General features: G+C 40.6%; 4 protein-coding genes across 5 annotated transcripts; 1 reads left to right on the top strand and 3 right to left on the bottom strand.

Annotated features, from left to right (window-relative positions):
• Positions 1-4,698: 4,698 nt before the first annotated feature.
• RB195_015662 (uncharacterized protein) lies at positions 4,699-5,262 on the bottom strand (the record flags this gene model as incomplete). Its single annotated transcript, XM_064206473.1, has 1 exon — positions 4,699-5,262. One exon carries the CDS (start codon positions 5,260-5,262, stop codon positions 4,699-4,701), a length of 564 nt encoding a protein of 187 aa, XP_064062354.1.
• Positions 5,263-5,747: 485 nt separating this feature from the next.
• RB195_015663 (uncharacterized protein) lies at positions 5,748-7,312 on the bottom strand (the record flags this gene model as incomplete). The annotated part of the gene is made up of 4 exons (XM_064206474.1): positions 5,748-6,047; positions 6,632-6,721; positions 6,806-7,205; positions 7,266-7,312. The coding sequence occupies 4 exons, from the start codon at positions 7,310-7,312 to the stop codon at positions 5,748-5,750; spliced, it is 837 nt and encodes a 278-aa protein (XP_064062355.1).
• RB195_015664 (uncharacterized protein) lies at positions 7,224-9,211 on the top strand (the record flags this gene model as incomplete). 2 transcript variants are annotated; one of them, XM_064206475.1, is made up of 3 exons in its annotated part: positions 7,224-7,406; positions 7,833-8,626; positions 9,052-9,211. In XM_064206475.1, the coding sequence occupies 3 exons, from the start codon at positions 7,224-7,226 to the stop codon at positions 9,209-9,211; spliced, it is 1,137 nt and encodes a 378-aa protein (XP_064062356.1). The 2 variants fall into 2 exon arrangements, with proteins under 2 accessions (XP_064062356.1, XP_064062357.1); XM_064206476.1 differs by lacking the exon at positions 9,052-9,211 and adding an exon at positions 8,813-8,929 and having other exon boundaries at positions 7,401-7,473; positions 7,825-8,582.
• Positions 9,212-20,331: 11,120 nt separating this feature from the next.
• RB195_015665 (uncharacterized protein) lies at positions 20,332-20,643 on the bottom strand (the record flags this gene model as incomplete). Its single annotated transcript, XM_064206477.1, has 1 exon — positions 20,332-20,643. The coding sequence occupies one exon, from the start codon at positions 20,641-20,643 to the stop codon at positions 20,332-20,334; it is 312 nt and encodes a 103-aa protein (XP_064062358.1).
• Between the last annotated feature and the right edge of the window lie 240 nt (positions 20,644-20,883).

The raw sequence follows: 20,883 nt of genomic DNA on the forward strand, positions 1-20,883 counted from the left end.
AAAATCACACAGTTTACCTGTTTGAGGAAATTTATTTCTGCCTTTTGCTTCGCAGCATTTTGCGTTGAGCGTTGACTGCTGTTCTGAAACCAAATTACGCTAATAAGTTAAGAAGTACTTGTTTGGAACGGTATGAACGTTCCTGGAAAGCTGATCGGCATACGGAGACTTTTTCTCAAGGTAAAGGAAGTTTGAGGTTCAGTTGAGAACACAAAATAACCCTCAGCATTGACCTACTGGTCATCTTTCTAAGTGTTCATGTCACGTATACATGAATATTATCACCGTGGTGATTGAGAGAAAAAAGGATTAGAGCACTAAGAAGATCTGAAGTAATGTATTGTGTTGTTTTTTTTTAATGTGTTTTCATTCTATCCTGGGAAAAGATTATGGGAATGACTAGCATAGCTTGGAAGATTATTTGTGGTAGATTTGAGCGGAGATTTCATTAGAATGGCAACAAGCAATGTATATAAAAGATACACGATTTCATGCTGCATCACTTATTTCTCTTGTTGAGCATTCCTGGATTTTTATTCTGTGCATTATTGCGTTTATTTATGGTGTATTTATTTCTTATTATTTCTTTGCTTTGTATTTTTCTCGGTTCAGCGTATTGTTGGTTGCATTAATTAGAAAAACCATTTAATTACCCAAGTGTGAGGTTGACCACTCGAACAAATATCGCAGCAAAAACATGATTTACTGCGACACATGCGAGAATCACTAACGGTTCGAACTTTCGTAAACGCTTCTCCCTCCCTTAAAATCAGTTCTAGCTATGAAAAAAAAACAAATTGTCCAACCTTTGAGTTCATCCGCAATTTAATAATTGTTGTCGCGTCTATTATAAACGTGAGGAGGACGACGGCAAATTCCTTCGGAAGATGTATAATCTGGAAGCCGAATTGACACACCTTAAATTACTATAGATTAAAAACCATAGCGAAATATATGAGTTGAGGCACAAATGTTCTGAGTTTTCTAGACCAAGATGGGGAAAAGGTATAAAACTTCCGTAAACAGTTATTTATCAGGAAATTTATAATTTGAACAATATAGCTGCGCTATGAAAGATCAATAATACGGTTGGAAAAACACATGAGTAATTTAGTTGTTCTTTACATATAATACTTATCAACAAAACAAATCTATTACAGAACGCTTGATGCTTACATTCGCCGACGCAACCATATCGCTCGCCTGAGTATAAAAGGATGTCCCACAACCGTGCGGGCAGCCTTCACATTCGACGGCCAACAAGGCAACAAGCATCGCAATACCCGCACAGCTTCAATAAACAATACCAACAAGCAGTGATCTGGTACTGGTAATACTGTATATACCTTTACTGTAAATAAAGTGTATCCTTCAGTCTTGGTCGACAACTAGACCGCGTGGCAATACGGATAAGATAAATCTATCCGTATCTTTGGCGAGCAAGAAAACCCCTCACAATTCCACAATTGGTGCATCGGCAGATCAAAGGATCCAGGTCGGTTTCGCAATAAATCTGCTTTACATACAACTTTACATACTGACTCATTGCCATCCTTCTGAGCAACTCATTGCGAGACAATGACATCTGCATTAGTCATCATTTTTCAGTAACAGCCATTGTTACCAATACTCCCTCGGCAATACTCTATTGGCACCTCTACTACCTTGATTTCTTGCTAAGTAATTCCTTGCAATATGTCAACCCAACTTGGCACCCAGAAACGCCTGTTGACAACTTTTACCAATAAGCTTGAACATACCGTTTTGAGACTGAAGGAGGAAAAGCTAGAGGAAATCTCAATAGATCCCCAGGCACCGCGCAGTATAGTAAAAGAAAATGCCAGTAGGTTAGAGGTTAGGGTAGTCGCGCAATTAACTCGGCTACCGTCAAAGTAGAGAACGTTCTCAGCAACTTTGCATCAATACTTGATAGGTTGGAGCAACCCTCGGAGAAAGAACAAGAAGATTTTGAACTATATCTATGCAAATCCGAATCAGCGCTATCTTGCGCCTTCGACCTTATGGTATTGATGCAAGCGCGACTACAAGCACTAATTTCCTGCGTAGATACAGCTCAATCATATTCAGCTACTCCGCATGATGTGAACAGCTCTTCGTTAGCAATGAATCATCTAAGACGAAGCCAGTAGAGCTTCCTCCTCTCCCCATCCCGACCTTTGGGGGTAACATATGGGAATGGGATAACTTCTGGGAATTATTCAATAACAATATACACTCCCAGCAGTTACCGGAAATGGTAAAATATAACTACTTACTCAATGCTTTGAAAGGGGAAGCCAGGGACTGCATAAGAAAGTTCCAGGTCACTAAGGATAACTACTCCAAGGCCATAAACTTCCTACTTGTGAAATGCAATAACAGGGAAGCCTTAATTAACCAGTTGGTAGAAAGACTGGATAAGTCGGTCCATCAATAAAGGACCAACGTCATCTTCTCGAACAACTACAAGTGATTGTAGCCCAGTTGACTGAAAAGGGAGAAGAGGTCAATAGCCCATGGCTAATAAAAAAGGTGTTAGCCAAATTTCCCGATTCGGTCAAGCGGAAAGTGATTGCCAAAAAGCAAGGACAATCCGCAGACCTTCCGTTTACAATGCAACATCTCTTTAAGTTCATACATGCGATATTGTCCACGGAAGAAATGTTCCTATCCTTTTTCTTTATTAGTCAACATACCAGTTACCAATCAATGCCAGCAAATCAATGTCTTTAGTCATTTTTCCACGATTTGTACAAAGAACACCTTGGAACCATGTCAAGTCCAGGTTTCAGAGGTACTAAAAATCAGCACGTTCAAACGCGAGGATTGTATTCGCCTTTCACAAAACGAGACCGCAGTGCATGAGATTCGTATTCAGTGGAAGTCCCTAGTTCTCAAATGTGAACCAGAGACAGACCTCTTTACCAGAGATACTATGCACAAAGTGGTAGACAGCAAACGCTGCCCCCACACTGGGTCATGCGTGGGTGAAAAATGTCGCTCAATAAACGCATCAAGTATCATTCCAGAATTAGCGGAGGGAAACCAATATCCAGGAAACACAGCCTGTGTAGAATCATGTGGTGGTTTGGGCTGTGATTGCTTCTATCCTAGCTCCGGTTGCTTGTTTTACAGAATTTACCTTCAACCAAAAAGCGACCAAATATTTGAAATCTTCCATTGCAATAGATGGACAGAAGCAGCAAAAATTGAAATCACCCACATTGATGGGGTACAGAAGAGAACTACATCGTTAGTAGCGCAACTTGTACCTAACGTACCCTTGAAGTGGAAAATGTTTACAATTACGCTAACCTCCGTCACAATACCTCCACTACCCCTTCTTAGCACTCAAATCATGGTAACCGCACTGCTTTGTGGAAATCTAATGTTGTACCGGCACTGAAACGCTTCAATCAAAGCAATGCCAAAACAATGGATTGCCAAGTACTTGAAAATTGCATATGCCTTCCAGCAGAGACAAAGGCAAACTGTAAATGCAAGGACTTCAATATCGGGACTTGGTTCAGCAATATCCGTAACCAACTGCCTGTAGTTTTGCCATCTCTTTCGTTTCGTCAAGATCCACAAACGAAGGTGCAAGCAATTGTTCCCAGTATGGTAACGTCAGAGATAATCCTAAACTTTCGTGATACAATACAAACACAACTATTGGTTGACGATGCAGTATGCCAAGCCCGGGCTACCGAGTTAACAGGATGTTATAATTGTGCAAAGGGAGCGATAACAAAAGTTATTTGTTTCTCTCCTCAAGATAATACGCAAACCGAAGTCACGTGCGAACCATCATCCTTCACGGTGCCATGCAACACCACGGGGATTTCTTCGGAATTGCGCTTTAGCTTTTCTCAAGCAAGAATTCTCCTTGTCTGCCAGATTTCTTGCGGACAAACGGTAACATCATTCGAGTTGGGTGGTGTGTTATAATTCACTACATCACCTCAAGGACTAATGGAACAATGGGTCAGGGGAGAAACAATAACGTACTCTGAAATCCAAAGGCCAGATTTCGGACATATAGCCACTATATTTCTGCAGTGGTATAAGACTCTTATTGCCGCAAAAGTGACACTTCTGGCTGTTGTAGTATTGACGTATATAGTTATATCCAGATACGGACTACGAATTATTCGATGGGTGGTTATCCGTTTAATCAAAATAATTTTCGGCATAGCAAACATTTTTGCAAAATGCTGCTGTCTTATGTGTTCAAAGACGATAACAAACTCCCACAACAAGCAACAATAAGCAATAAAAATGCAATCTTTTTTTGTAAATATTTTTGTACATATTTCACTCATTTTTTTCTCTACAGGATCAACGACCGATTCAATATGGCAAGTTCAAACTACACCAAGGAATTTGAGTCAAGTAGAAGACTATGCAGACCTGCAACGCCCACACAGACTTTTGAAACTGAGATAGGAAAAACGATTTCCAACATCTATGGCCAAGTAAAAGTAGCCGGAACCCTCGACAACGGATGGAAGCACCACATAATACAACACACCTGCTCAGAGGCCGGTGCAGGAGAACAAGTCCTCCTAATCAATAGATTCTTGAGGACAGCGAGCGTTACAAAGGAAAAGCTCATCAGCTTCACCAAGGAATACTTTTGACGGCCTTCTTCGCAATAACTTACTTAGATACTTACTTAGATGCTTAGATGGCCCGTCTTCACTCGACGTCATCTCTCGAGCATCTCTTCCACTCGTTTCGTTCCCTCGCCATTGTCATCCAAGATGTTCTCAGGCTTCGTGAGTGACGTTGACGAGGTCCTTGAGCCGTATCCAGCTGTGCTCTCAGCTGATCCATCCGTGCAGCGAACACGTCACTCCATCTCGTTGGCGGTCTCCCTCGGGGGCGTTTAGCATCCCTTGGGATCCACTCTAGCGTTCTTTTAGTCCGTCTATCATCGATTCTTCTCATGATGTGACCGGCTATGTTTTGCTTTCGATACATATTCCGCTGGGTCGCGAAGGCGGGACAGCCTCTTAAGTCGGAGCTACGAAGACCGGCAAGGTGTTGTGTGCGCCGGTTAAACTTCAGGAGACATCTTTCAAGGGCTCTGTGGGTAGTAAATAGCTTCCTAGACGTGGCCGCGGTGTCTGCCCACGTCTCCGCTGCGTAACAGAGCGCTGGAAGGACTGTCGAGTCGAACAGATGGGCACGAAGATCATGGTCCGTCAGTTGGTCCGTAGCTTCCCTGACGGCTGCGAATGCTGTCCATGCTGCTCTCATTCTTCTATTCAGTTCTTCCTTCAAGTGACGGAGTTTCCACGATTTGGGAGCCTTCAAGTTGTACTCCTCCGTCCTCGCAGTGCGCGTTCTTCATGAACTGTGTCTTCTTTCTGTTTATTCGTAGTCCTATTCTCTTCCCTGCTTCGTTCAATTCGTTGAGCATCGTTTCTGCTTCATTGGTACTGCTCGAAAAGAGAACGATGTCGTCCGCGAAACGAAGGTTGGAGAGGGATCTTCAATCAACACGTATGCCCCTTTCTTCCCAAGGAAGTGACTTCATTATTTTTTCCTATGCAGCCGTGAACAGCTTCGGCGATATAGTATCGCCTTGTCGTACCCCCTTTCCAATGGGTATGGTGAGAGGGCGGTGGAAAAGCTGTATCCTAGTCGTGCATCGTTCGTAGCAATTGGCTAATGTCCTCACATACGACGCGTCCACACCTTGATCGACCAGCGCTGACAGTATTGCATTCGTTTCTACGCTGTCAAGGCTTTTCATAGTCGACGAAGGTTAGAACAAGGGGCAGGCGGTATTCCCGGCAAACCTCTATGACCTCGACACGGTCTGGAGTGGTCCACAGCTGAACCCTTGGCGGAATCCAGCTTGTTCTTGAGGCTGCTTCATCCAGCGTCCTAGATATGCGTGTGAGGATGATCTTGGTGAATACTTTGTATAACACGCTCAGCAAGCATATCGGACGGTAGTTCCGAAGGTCCTCTCGGTCACCTTTCTTATGGATAAGAACGGTTCGCGAGGTCTTCCACTGGTCTGGGATCCTTTCTTTCTGAAGATAGATGTCATTGCGCTGCTAAGATTACATGAAGCGGATGGCCACCAGCCCGAAGAAAGTCTGCTGATATAAAATTAGGTCCGGGGGCTGTGCCAGGTTTCATGCTCTTGATAGCGACTCTACTTCCGAAGGAGAATCCTGGTGGAGCTTCGCCAGTGGAGATGATTGCTTGACACAGGAGTTGATGAACGGAAAAGGTTCAGTAGAACCTCTCCCTAATGATTTATCTCACGACGAGAAGACGTGCAGTCCCGTCTTCGCTCAGCAAGGTTGTGCGAATATTATATTCGCGGAGATCCCTGGGCACTTCTTTAGACTCGTTCTTCTTTGTGCTGCTTCTAGAATCTTTTTGCCTGTACTTAAAGATCCTCCTGCAACGCTTTTTGAGCTAGTTTTCTAACCGCTCAATGTGCGATGATTCAATCAAGCTCAAGCCCTTCTTCTTCCTAAAATTCCTTGGTGGTCTTCGAAATTGATCCAAGTTTGTCGGCGCGACTTGAGGCACGTTCAGCACAGGCTCTAATCCTTGAGCAGCATCTCGTAGTCCACGTTTGGGTCCTCCTCGATGTGCCAGTCACCTTGGGACAGGAGTCCTCGAGTACGCAATCGTCGTAGACGACTTCTTTCTCCTTCGTTGACGATAGCAGATGTTCTTCCCCATTGGGTGGCTGAATCGTATTTTCGCACAAAGAAGACGGTGATCAGAACCACTACAAAAGGATGGTACTACTGAGACGTCAAGTAGACACCACCTCCGGTTGGTGAGTATGTGGTCGATCTCCGCACGAGTCGCGCCATTGGGCATTCCCATGTCCACCGACGATGATCTTTTTCATGAAAAGAGAGTTCCCATGAAAGAGTCGAGCGGCGGACAACAGCCCGGCGAGACGATTGCCATTTTCATTCCGGTCCCCTAGTCCAAATCTTCCAATCCTGTATTCCTTTTCTGTGGCCTTTCCTAGTTTTGCGTCGAAGTCTCCGACAACGAATTTGTAAAAGGACTTCTCGTTGTGGACTACGTCCTCCAGCTCCTCGTAAAACGCGTCCAATTCGGAATCATCAGCTGCTGATGTTGGTGAATAGCAGTTGATGATACTGATGGATTTTGGCGCAAGGGCGGAGGCGAAGAATGGCCAGACGAGGTGACAGGATCTCGTAAGAATCGACGAGATGGACGACAGTTGGGTGCACAACGAAACCAACACCGCCTACATTTCGCGACGGAACCTTCTCTCCACGAATGACGAGTATACCGTCATTCATCTGTCGTACGTCGCTCCTTCTGCACTTGGTCTCCTGCAGAGCAATCACGTGAAATTTGATACGCTCTGCAGCCCCGAGAAGGGCATGCAGGTCAGCGTCTGTGGAAACTGTTCTCGCGTTGTAAGTACACAGTCTGAGACAGTCTCCATGGCGAGTCGTGCGTATATCGCCTTGGTCCAGAATCAATGACGTCCTGAGATTTGAGACCTGAGATTTGATCGCCTCTCACCGGTCGCCATACCGTCCGACGTCTGAGAGGCAGGGCCCAGTGTGCAGGGTACTGAGGCAGTGAATATGCTGGAGTGGCAAAGAGACTTTTCCCCAAACTAAGCAGCCATGCCACGGCGAGCTTAGCTTTCACCACAGGTCGTCGAACAGCCTATGTGGATCAGGGAGCCACCTTACGATATTTGGCCAAGACGGTGGTGAATCGTAGCAGTGATTTACTCATAGCTAGGTTTCTGATTCCGAGAAGTCGGAACGTCGGATGTGTCGAACTCCTTCTCAGCTTGGGAGACCCTACCGGAGGACGAACCTCCGCTGTGCATCGCAGTTCGACGCCCAGTGTCACCTTCACGCCACTATGAGGCGGTAAACCGTTGTGGAGGTCTTCGCAATAAAGGTACTCCAAAATCAGCACTTAACAATATCAAAGGAAAAAATATCCAGAAGAAGGTGGAGAAGGAACTCGAGAGATTGGACAAAAATATAGCCGACATGGAAATCGAACTCGATCAAGTAGCAAAACAAAGCGGTGAGGAAAGGACGGGTCTCATTGAGATAAAACACATGCTGGCAGACCTGGAAAAAAGACTCGTCTCTTCATCGGTGGACAACAAAGATAAAAATAAGGAAACGATTCTTGAAAGAGAACAATGCATCAATACGGTTAAAGAGCTAGAAAACACCGAAGAATCCAACCAAGAAGCGAACCTCACGGAGGAACCTGAACAGGACAATAAACACGAAAGGGATGCAATTATGTCGGATGATGACTATCTGACATGGCTTGTAGCAGAGAACACTATGGATGAAGAGGAAGAAATGGACGAAGAAATAGTTGCCACTGCCGAGACAGAAATATCAATACCGAAAGAGAGAATTGAAACGTCAACTCCCAAAAACGAGAAAAGGAACAAGAGAAGACGTATGGACTCAGATTGCGATTCAATAACCAATATCTCAACACTTGAGCAAGACCTGCGCGATCTACGATACGGACTTCACTATCTGCCACAACGGAAAATAGGAGAAACATCCAGTGGAGTAGCCCCTCACATAAAATACATTTTTTTTTATATATTGGGGAGGTCATTCTCCGTCTTTTTCCTAAAGAAGAAAAGCGGGGAGAGGAGGGGGGCTACTTCCGGGATAGAAACTTATGTCAATACTGCTTGATGGATTGTGATCCAAACAGGCGATGAGGATGGCAGGATAAGCCCTGTTGGTATTGCTCTGTGGTGCGAAGAACAACACTAGATTTCCTCATTCCAAAGGATGGAGGACACCACAGGGCTCTCTGCAATATCCCTGATTCCAAGAAAAAAATAGCCGCCCGAATCGATGAAGTGGAAGGGGAAATAGAAGAAGCACGGCAACGACAATACCAATAAACAATTAAGCTGGCGGGAGTATAGTTGCACTATGAAAGATCAATAATACGGTTGGAAAAACACATGAGTAATTTAGTTGTTCTTTGCATGTAATACTTATCAACAAAACAAATCTATTACAGAACGCTTGATGCTTACATTCGCCGACGCAACCATATCGCTCGCCTGAGTATAAAAGGATGTCCCACAACCGTGTTGGCAGCCTTCTCATTCGACGGCCAACAAGGCAACAAGCATCGCAATACCCGCACAGCTTCAATAAACAATACCAACAAGCAGTGATCTGGTACTGGTAATACTGTATATACCTTTACTGTAAATAAAGTGTATCCTTCAGTCTTGGTCGACAACTAGACCGCGTGGCAATACGGATAATATAAATCTATCGGTATCTTTGGCGAGCAAGAAAACCCTCACAATTCCACAAACAAAATGCTATTCATCTGCGTTGTCAAAATTTTCTTTGATTCGACATTCCTGTCTATTCATTAAGATCATTCTCTTATGAGACTTTACTGGCGGTCTTCGGGGAAATTTCGGGAAGAATTTTAAGGTAAACTGTGACAAACGAACTAATGTGATTAATTATCGCCAGTAAAGTCGTAATTATCGTTATTGTCAATGGGTACTACTGGGTCTACTGTTATAAAAAGCACAAAATCATCCGACGCAAATCACCACGAGTATTCCAGGATCAAGAGATTCCCCAACATGGGTAGTTGAATCGACTGAGGCACACCCTGTTAGGTGCCACTCACGACCACCAAATTACAGATAACATCGCACAAGCGGGACTTTGAGGTAGGGTATTCCATTACGCTTGAAGTTTAACACTTGTAAGAGAGGTTGGAGCAGCATGTTTAACGGTGCTGCAGGGAAAGGTAAACAGAAACGAGGCAGAGTGAGAAAGACGTAGAACTTTACGAAACGTTAGGCGATGATCGCATTCCTGTGCAATTATAACAACTTCTTTAACTATATCAGAAATTTTTAGAACCTTAGAACACTCATGCATCAACCATGTAGTAAATAGAAAGGATAGTTACCGGGCCGTCTTCGAATGCAAATCCCCACGAGAAGTCACTGAACTTTATACTGCAGTACACTAAAAAAAAGAGTAATCACAGTTTGAAATTCGACGTCACATTAAGTCGCATGTTTCGAGTGTGTTGTGAAAGTTTTATTTTCCACTTCTGACTCGTAGATAAAATTTGCAATGTCCTCCTTGCAATTCTTCAAGAGACAGAAGTAAAGTAAAGGGCAAATTCTATTCCAATAATTATCTTGATCGTCTTGATCACCGTGATTTCCATTGTTCTTCGAATGGATCAAGCGGGCGCTGAGGGTTTTTCCATTCATCCATGTCGCACGCACGACTTATCCAGCGCTTTCTCTTTCCGCAGGGAACACAAAGTGGATCAAAATTGCCTTCAGAAGAGCCCATGAAAAAGTCTGACCATCGCGTCGGCTCTCTTCTTGTAGGGCTAACATGGACTCTCCACGGATCCCTCATGCCTCTTATCCAACGGTTGACGCTCGCTTACATGGCCTGCCTACCTTATTTTACTCTCCATGAGATGGGTAGCGTCATCTCTCATCATCGATCGCTGAAGTAAGACAGGATTTCAAATCTTTCCATTTTCCTGCATGAAACGAGCTACTTCTAGCATCGCTCTTCCGATTAAGTGTTCAGTAGCGCTAACCACATTTGCGTGAGGGCATCCTTAAGGCGCTCGTTTCCTCCAGACTAGCTCGGAAGTAATGTCGCTCGTTCATTTTCTCATTACGATATGCGTAACTGGTACATTCCAATATGCTAATTCCGTTAATCGTGAATTCAACAAGCATCCAACACCCGTCCGCTTCTCATGAACGTCGTCTCTTGCAAATTCAACTGAGGAGCGATGCATCCAAATGCTGCGTCGAATTCAGCCAGCCTTCGTTCTGCCTGGCTAATGCTAGATATTATCAGAACGATGCCACCAGCAAACACGCAGATTGTGTAACTGCCGATCATCAACCTTCACTCCCATCCCACTCGTCTAATTACAGTTTTCCCATTGCACTCACGAGAGGTAGTAGTTAATATTTTGGGTGGTATTGTGTCACTATGTCGGACCTATCTCTTTTTTTTAGATTACGGCGCTCCTGTATATTGGTGGATATCCGTGTTGAAGCTACTACATAATTCTTGGAGTTGTTTCATGTACTGACTTCACGTCAGAGGACTTCTTAAGTCGGCAAAAGGGAGACACACTAGCGACATTTGATTACCTTGTAAATGTGGTCTATCGTGTAATACTCCTTGAATTCTATTGAGAATCACTCTTGTGAAAGGTTTGTAGATAACAGTAAGCAGATAGGGCGATAGTTGTCGATATCATCTGGCTGATTTTTGAGCAGCACGATCTTGCCGGACTTCTCTTGCTTACAGAGTGCGCGCTCCACCTGGTAGCGCGTAATGAGCCTAGCCAGGATCTCGAAAAGATACTGCACGTTCTCGTGTTGTTTTTGTTTATCCTTCTCGAACCAGCTGTCAGATGGTTCCCCACTGACATGACATCATCTCCTGTTTTAAAGGAGGAAGTCTCTGAAATGACATATACACCATTTCTCGAATGGTGAGAAAGCAAATGGACGTGGTGTAGAAGGTGCGATGACCTCCTCCACTCCATTCTCGGTGCTGTACTCGTTGTTTCAATGTTCTAAAGTTGTCATTTCTGTTTTACGAATGGCGAAGTCTCGTTGCGCGATTTCAGCCAAAATGGATGCTTTTCCCTCTTTTTTTTCTCTCAGCAATGTCTTGCAAGACCGGACATGAGTTAATTTTTTTTTTGTTCGCATTGTTCCATGCTGGCATATAGCTCGAGAATTTCAAGAAACAGGCGTCTCTTGATGGCTTCAAATCTCTCAACGTTTTATCAGAGGTCGTAAGGATATTCCACAAGCCGACAACTTCGAGCTAGTTCATTGCAGTTTTTTCACAAAAGCCAGCTAACGAAGCGAGGAGATCCGAGTTAATGATGATGCTAGAGCTGTGAGCCTTGGGGTTTCTCTCCTTTTCACTTGAGGAAAAGTCCTCCTTTTTCCTCACATATTTAGAAAATGAAGAAAATAGCTCCCTCGAATAAGCAGCAGTAACGTTTCATGGGTTGGATGGTATTGAGTGTTTGAATAAAGTTGACTCAGACAGTTCGTCGAATTGAATTTTTGTCTGGATGTACACTGACATCGTTCGGACGTTTCCAACAATACTGTAGGTAAAATAATGCTACTATTGTGATCCATAAACAAATTGCAGTAGAAATTTGCTTAGGGAAGAACAATATCAGGAAATGCTGACTATACACCTAACACTACAAGTAATGTAGTAATAATAAAGTGCTCAACTTACTAATTGCATCGAAATAAATATGAGGAGAGAGTCCAATTATCCAGATCAAAATAATCCATGTAATTGTGTTACGGTAGCTGTAAGCAAAAAATACCAAGAGTACGATGTACCACGTAGAAGAAAATGCCAACGGAACAAATACACGAGTTTTGAGCCAACGCTCTTTTTCGGGTTTTTTCTACACAAAATCGCATTAAAAATCAATCACTTATTTATGGTTTTCGTAACAAACATAGTTCATGTATTTTCCTTCAGTTTTCTCTCAGAAAAAAAACCTGCGGCCACAGAATTTAACGTAATATTCACCTATTGTGCTGAAATTTGTTTATATGATATCGAAGCTGAACTGTTTACCTGAAATACGTCTTGTACTTCGTGGGTGCCCAAATCGCACATAATCGATTCAAAGCAATAGTGAGATGCGAAAAGTTGACAATATCCAAACAGCACAAAAGAATGATTCCCGAAATTTTCGACCATTGTATCATAAAGGTGTTCTTGCTGAATATTTTTATTTTGATATTTACGAAATTTATTGATGCCACTACTCTGTAATAACCGAAGCAAATGTAATTTCCCTCGGTTAAATTTCTTCATCAGAATAATCAAAGTAAATTAATTTGGTATTTAAAGTATCACCACAATTTCAACCAAGTTTATAGCAAATATTTTTTTTATTTTTAGAAATTTATTGCTTTTTTGAACACCAACGTATACTGACTTTATGATATGTACAAATTGTAATCATACTTCAAGTAATTGTTTAATATGATAATATGCATATTTTTCCAAAACTAGTGAATTCTCTCCGTTAATCCGCCATAGCGGTGAATAGAAGCGAGAATACAAGACTACAATAGAATTTACAAGAGGTTTCCGACGTGAAAGTAAAGGTACGGTTCAAAAATTCTCAGAAGTGGAAGTGAACGAGAAAGAAGTCAGATAAGCCTATTTACAAATGAGAAGCAGTTACTCTAAACACAGAAACCGAAAGAGCGAATTTATTGCTTTGGGTACTGACTTAGTTGGTCCAATGATCACTAAAGTGCCTGTTGCTGTTCTCAATATACGTTTTCATACATTCGTTTTCATGCATACGTTGAGGTTTCGAGAAGCAATAGAAGAGTTGTTAATTATCTTAGATAATAATAGTCAATTTATGATGCAATATTAGCTAATAGTTAAAAGCATCACCCCACGAATTTGAGGTGGTACGGATTTCAGATGGAGTACTCGTATACGGGATGGGAGACTATGGAGAGGGGGTGATTTCGTCCATTTCTTCCTAACTGCCGTAAAAAATGGCCCGGAAGTTACGGCTTCGAGCTTTCCGGTGCAATATTTTCTACAAGGAGTTCGAATGGAGCGCGCCAGCCTTGTGCATGCGCCGCATCTTCCGGCGCGTTTTTTACGCCAATTAGCAAGAAATGGACGGTCCCTCTTCTCCATATTCTACGACCCCGTGTAGGCATAACCCACCTAAAATCCGAACTACCCGAGATTCGTGGGGTGATTCCTCTAATTCCGATTTCTTCCAAGAAGACGTTGTCAAGATCTTGGACACAAAAATACGGTTCCGCTCACCGTTGCGGTTCACCTCACTGTTACGTAAAAATAACTGTTTTGCAGGGTTCTTTTATTACTTTCAAAATTTTATTCCCTTATTCTTTTATTTTTATTCCTTAGTTTCGTTTCTAAGGTTACATTTTGAAATTTGTCATTTAAAAGCTTACAGGAATAGCATGGGTGAATAATAAAGGGCGAAAGTGATACAGAAAGCCACTTCACAAATTGACTGGCTTAGAACGAGTATATAGTAAGATGTGGTTCGAGAAACCATTCGTAGAAGCGATGCTATAACGATACAATGGCAGTAAACCCCAAATGACGAGACCTGGAAAAGTATGGAAGCAGTTTAGAGGCACAGCTTTCAAAATATATGTTCGCTGTTACCATAAATGTTATAATAGCAGCTAGTTTATTGTCGGGTAAATGGAATAACGTCGACAATTCTGTATCTATTGTATCCGACATTTTGTAGTCGCCCTAGCAAGGATAAGTGGTGAACTCCTTCGAAGAAAAAGAACTAAAATATAGTCTATTCTTCTGCAAACTCAGCATAATCCCTTCAATAATGAAAGAGACATCAACATCAAAAACAAAAATAAACATCAAAATTGACATGAAACATCAAGAACGGAACAAAAAAGAGGAACATCAGACGTAGTGAAAATTGAGGGATAAAATTTTTGTTGTGATATTACGCTCAATAATTATGGAATTTTATAATTTACAAAATTTCGGAAGTGTGTACGAAATCAACGACTCATTTAATTTCAAATGATGTTTTTAAAATTTAGTTTTGCCTACTGCCAAGAATTCCGACGGTGTGCGACGGATTAATCCGTCATGGACGGATTTTAAGAATTGAAAGGTCAGTAACGGTATTGTATGTACTGTTGAATGCTATTCTTCTGTAAAATACTGTACTTAGTGTATGTGATACCTTTCATTTATTTACTTGTTTATTTATTTGCAATTATCCAATTTGAAACAAGATTAAAAGCAGCTCTCGATTATATTAACAAAGTAGCTGTGAAATAAATACAAGAAATGCAAAATAAAAGAATTTATGTCTTAAAAAATGGGTGACCAGTGTTTTTAAAGACGAGCTTGCCTCATTGCTAATTTTTAGAGAATTTCGCAGATGTAAATAAACTGATTCTATTATAAAGATTAGAATGGAGTGCTTAACGCTATCTCATGTTCAATATAACATTTATAAATATCTGAAATATTCATAATAATAATCATAGTCAGTCAAGCGTATAGCTCACCGTACATGAAAACACAGAGTGCAAGAAAATACATATAATTCTTCTTTTCCGGACGTAGAAGCGAAGAAAAAGCAGCTGCTATTAATGGAAGAACGGAATACTATAAAATAATTTTCGATACATGCAATTTTATATTCTAAAAATTGCGTACTTTTCATAAATAACAGAAATTCAAAACTTTATTCCATTCTGACCTCACATAGAACATTTATGAAAACAATAGAGCAATAGTAATATGTTGTGTAGAAAAATAGTAAGAAACGAAACGCATGAAGTCATTTTTCAAAAAAAAAATCAAGTCTAGCCATAGTCAGTGCGTAGATATTAAACCTGTATGTTTGTTTCCCAAGAAACTCCTGTAATTACTTCCGGTTTTTGAAGTTTCCCAGCGAAAAAATACACGTTTGCCACCGAAACTCACTTGATTAAAAATTGTAATTTTAGGTAGGAATGTCTTGACATAACAAAACCTAAAAGAAACACCAGAAACCATACACTATATGATAAAGAATAAAAAAATTCGCCTGCGAATTAATTAGTGTTCTGTGAAAAAAATAGCTCCTATCGGGAAATATCGGGAAATTTGTGGATTTATGGTTGGTTGCTTTAAAATAGTCCAAGAAGAATGGAGAAAAGAAATACTAGTGGCCTTCAAATTGCAGGTTTTACTTCTTAGTGAAGCTGAACACTGTGATAACTACAAGCGTAATCACTGCGTATACGTTCTCGCTGATACAACAACGTGGGAACAAGGAAGGAAAACCCGTAATTTGCTCACGTTCATGGAAACAGTGACTTGCAGGGCTGCAGCCGATATGTCAAGTCAGGGATTTTATCCTCCCGTCCAAGTCTGGTACCACTTCATCTATCCCGGAAAGATGAAATGCTCGTTTGGCACTACGGCAGATTCGAACCTCCGAACGATTGTGCAGACCACGGAACCTCTAGCCGACTGCGCCAAACCCGCCCCATAGAATGAATAAAAAATAAAATAGAAAATATAGAATGCGAAAAAATTATGCGAAATTTCCTTACAAAGCTCTACTTTCTTACAAAGCTCTTTTTCAAAATTCCTTTACTTGCACACGTTTAGATTTAGGTTTAAACGTTTTTTTTTCAAGAAATTGGAATATGTATGGTAATATGGTTATGGTAATTAGTTATTATTATTATTATTATTATTATTATTATTATTATTATTATTATTATTATTATTATTATTATTATTATTATTATTATTATGGTTTTTGTTATATAGGAAGGTTCCTCGTTTTGTCCACTTACAACCAGAATGCATCCTGCTAAGTTCTTTATCAAATGAAGCACTGAACACTCAACCAAGGAGTACTATTCGGGAAGCACCAGTGATTTAATAGCTCTCTTTCGAAATCTCGCGCTGGAATCCTCAGATTTTATTTGTTGATTAAAAATTAATAAGTGAAACTATCTATGAAAGTGTGCTAGCAAGGAAGGAGAAGCTCATTAACGCTACATTGTGGATTTATCTCACACCTACAGTGTTCACGTTTTCCGATTAAGAAACAGTATCCATTCTCTAACGATCCTCAATTCAAGTCAGAAGTCTAAACGCATCGTTGACGTCGTCTTTGAACGCTGTGTATGTATTTATGTACATACTCTATCCGTTTCACATTAATCGTTGTTTTTTCCTACCTTGTAATTGACGCAATTGATATTAGAACTATCGAGAATTGTACTTCGTCACCATGGGGAATTTTACTTTTTTACTCATTTTTGTCGCAGGTAAAGGATGGCGAGAATTTATCTGTTTTTTTTTGCGTTACTTGTGTTATGTAGTAACATACGTTTCGATTCTATAATTGATGATTTTCAATAATTCATCTCTTCCTAGCCTGTGTCCAGACTAATTCGTTTTTTTTTTCCTCAGATTTCTTTCCAATTCTTTTTTTTTGCCATATTAAGCTGAAAGTAGGCCCTTCACTAGGCCATTTAATATTGAACTACCAAAAAAAAAACGGATTGTAACTAATAATAGTAATAAATAAGCATAAGCAGTGAATATTTTGTGATATTGAGCTAAACTTATCTACTTATTGTTGTAGGTTTAATATTGCTAAGATTTTCTAGGGATGGAAGGAAAAAATGTAGCAAAGAAGTCAAAAAGTCAAAGACAATCTTGCCTTTACTGCTTTTTTTTATTTTTTTTTATTTTAATTTTTTTTTACATTTTTTTTTGTCTTTTTAATTGGTAGAAATACAAAGGTAGAGAGCAAACAAAATTTGATTTAATGTTTTGTGCCGCACTTTTGCTACAATGCACAAATGATGAATTGATGGATTGTTTGCAGTTTATTGAAGAGTTCTCTAGTTTGTAGAAAAAGGAAGATTTTTGTAGTTTCCCCCATAATTATGTAAAAATTAAACACTTTATTCAACTCCAAGCGAACCCCGTTAAACTGTATTTCAATTTGTGAACTTCATATTACTCTTTTCTCGAAAGAATGTTTTATTTTCTTATCAACACCCATTATATAGTAGATCTGAATTTTATGAACACGGTTCCGGATGATACAATGACAAGCTGACCGTTGTGTCGAAAACAGATACATTGCTATTAGAATTACAAATCTATATTTTTAGAAAAATATCCCCAAGTGCATTCTTCTTATTTGACACTCTTCTTCTCAACTCTACTCCTGAAGTCTGGAATATGTTAGAAATAAAATTTATAATCATATAGAGTTTGCAAATTGCCGATAGTCCAAGTTAAGCAACAGCCAAAATTGTTAGCAAACTTTATTACGGCTAACGCTTCAGCGTTGTCGCCTTCGTCAGAGTGTGGAAAGTCAGATCATTTGTGATATATCCACTCAAATGCCTCATCCAGAACAAGTCATCATTCCCTAAGATGCCACATCCAAAATCGAAGCCATCCAAAGTGTTCAAGAGCTTACCTAGGTGGCCGCGTTGACGTGTTCACTCTCATAATTTCACCCTTTAATTAAATTTAATTTAAAAAGATTTAATCAAAAAAAAACAATTTAAAATCAATTTAATTTAAAAAAAGAATTTAATTCACATATAAAAAACATTTAGTAGCTTTAAAATTAAATAACATTAAACAAAATTACACACTACATTTAAGTAAAGTAAAATCGGTATATGTGATGCTATTTGTAAGCGCCAAACGTTTTTTTTAATGATCTCGTTCGAAGATTACGCTTAACTGTATCAACAGCCATTAGGTCGCCGCTTCCCGCTAGTGTGCAGCAATTTTAGTGGCGTTAATACTACTAAATAAAATAAAAACAGCAATATTAGTGCATAAAACTCAAAGTGGATTGCACACGACTAACGAGGAACCTACGATCAACACAAGTGTCATGCCGTTATTCCGGAAATTAACTGCAAACAACGTAAATCAATCGGGCAAAAACTCTCCATATGCTCTCTACCTTACAACTCAATAATTTACAAATTTTTTAAAAACATTTTCTATATACGTCACTGTCAGGAGTTTTATTAATATTCCTAGTTTTTACCTTCATGTCATCATTGTTAACCTTGTGAGTCCAAAAGCGGACTTGTGCCCTGTTATTGGAGAGAAATAGGGCATTTATTCTCGTGCATATACCACCAATAATTATTTATTTATTTATTACGCTCAAAGGCGTGCCCGGAGTAAGAGGCAAGGAATACAATGAAATACAATGTAATGAACAATATTTGAGACTATGAAGATGATAAATTAATTCACAGGAAACTTTTACCCGAAATGAAGTTTGTGCCAACCTTTCGTGTCCTAATCGAAATATAAACTTGCATAAAATTGCTCCTGTCAAAACTTTTGTGGATGTATACGACAAACTTTTATATACCAAGATTCAGAAAATTATTTAAAGGAACGATATTGATCTCGAATCGATTATGGATCTACGCCTTTTGTGGAAAAGCAATACCATGCTATGAACATACGAGAAGATAGTTTCAACCGACAAGTGCGAATAAGTGAATTGAAAGACTCTCGATCTGGAATGTATTAGCAAACCAATCATAACTACGGTGCATTCTTTGAGAAAATTGCAATCATTTTCTGATTTTTGCACGTGGGAACCGCATTCCAATCAACATCTCAGCATCTGAAAGTAACCATAACAATACTGCAACTATGCGGGAACGTGTTGTGCAATAATCTCTAAACTCTGAAAATTTTGCTCATTGATGAGCAGCGACTCAAAACAGCGCTCAAGTACTGCAGATGTAGTAGTACGGAGCAGTTTGAAATGCCATATTACTGTACTGTGGCCGCTGCTTGGTTTTCAGCCCAAGAAAGAGTTGGACGAGAGTCCCACCACGCAAACATCTGCTATTCGTCAAAAGCATGACGCGGAACAACTCCCTGACTCACTTCTAACTCAGTAGGCGGACTGATCTGCTGATACGATTGCCCGCCAGCTCGCACGATCATCAGCAAGAGCGTGCACACCGTCCAATCGTCCCGAGCCCACATCCTGGTTAAACTCCCTATCAGCGAGTACCGAATGTACACAGGCAGGCATTCTTTTTCCACTTCACAACAAAGCTTCCTCTTTTGGCGAGGTGACCTTTTCCAACTTGAACTCGACAAACTCTTCAGAACACAGCGAACAAATAGGTCTTGGGGTCTCGTAATGATGTAACAAGAAAAAAAAACGAAGACATTGCTGATACTTCTCTGAGTATTGCCAATGTTCGACTGTCTTGAGTTTACCTACCGTTTGGATGCTTTCTGTAGGGTGATGAGGCGCTTGAGAGGATAAATCACTAATGACTTTGATTTTTCCAGGCTCTGACAAAGGCGATAACGCCGAAACGTTAGGTGTTGTTTGATAAAAAAAACCATACCAATCTTGGCTACAGCTCAAAAAAATCAATTAAAAAAACGAAGACAGTTTTGTGACTATTTTCGACGACGGTATGTTGGTGCCGTGTCATCCACCGGCACACCACATCGATGTTCTCGTTCGTTGTAGCATAGTCCAAGCCAAAAGCAACCGAAAAAGCAAAAAGCGAAACCCAAAAGCAAAGAGCGAAAAGAATGTGAACAGGTCTGTTTCCCTGCGGTCGGTCTTCGCCATGGACTGTCTTCGGTCTGTACGTCATGATAGGAAGAATGGTGAATAGGTGGATTCAAAGCTTGGCTACGTGTTCTACTTAACTCGACCACGGAAAACTGTGAGGGAGCTGAATGCAGAACGTAACCCAGCAAGTCCTGGCAGCACATCACTTTTGTAGCTGTCATTGCTCTTCAGCATACAGCCCACATAACAGCACACACCCAGTTTCATCACATTTCCTTTCTTGCAGTTGTCGACGCAGCTTCTTTCTGGGGCGTTTCGTTTGGTCGAAATGCTATGGGCGGATTTTTTCATCGCTTTTAGCATCGGAGGCATCCCTTTCACAGCCTTCTGGATGCATTTTAAGGAATGTTCATCGTATCGTTTCTTCCTTAACTCTAACATAAACACACATACGTTGATGAAATTTCGTTGTGCTCTCCTCGTCTTTCAGACCTTCCTTGTCAATTTTCTCTTGGAGAGAAACATCTCGGTTATTCTTTGTTATTCTGATCACTTTCTTGAAGCTGAGAAGAAATGGATGGTGGTTCGGACATCCGGAACAGTTCTAGATTTTCAAATATTCGACAGAAAAATGTTCTTCGTCAGAGCGCAATCGAATTGAAGTTGAAGAGTTGTCACCTT

Source organism: Necator americanus, chromosome V (genome assembly GCF_031761385.1).
Source record: "Necator americanus strain Aroian chromosome V, whole genome shotgun sequence".
Lineage (NCBI taxonomy): Eukaryota > Metazoa > Nematoda > Chromadorea > Rhabditida > Ancylostomatidae > Necator > Necator americanus.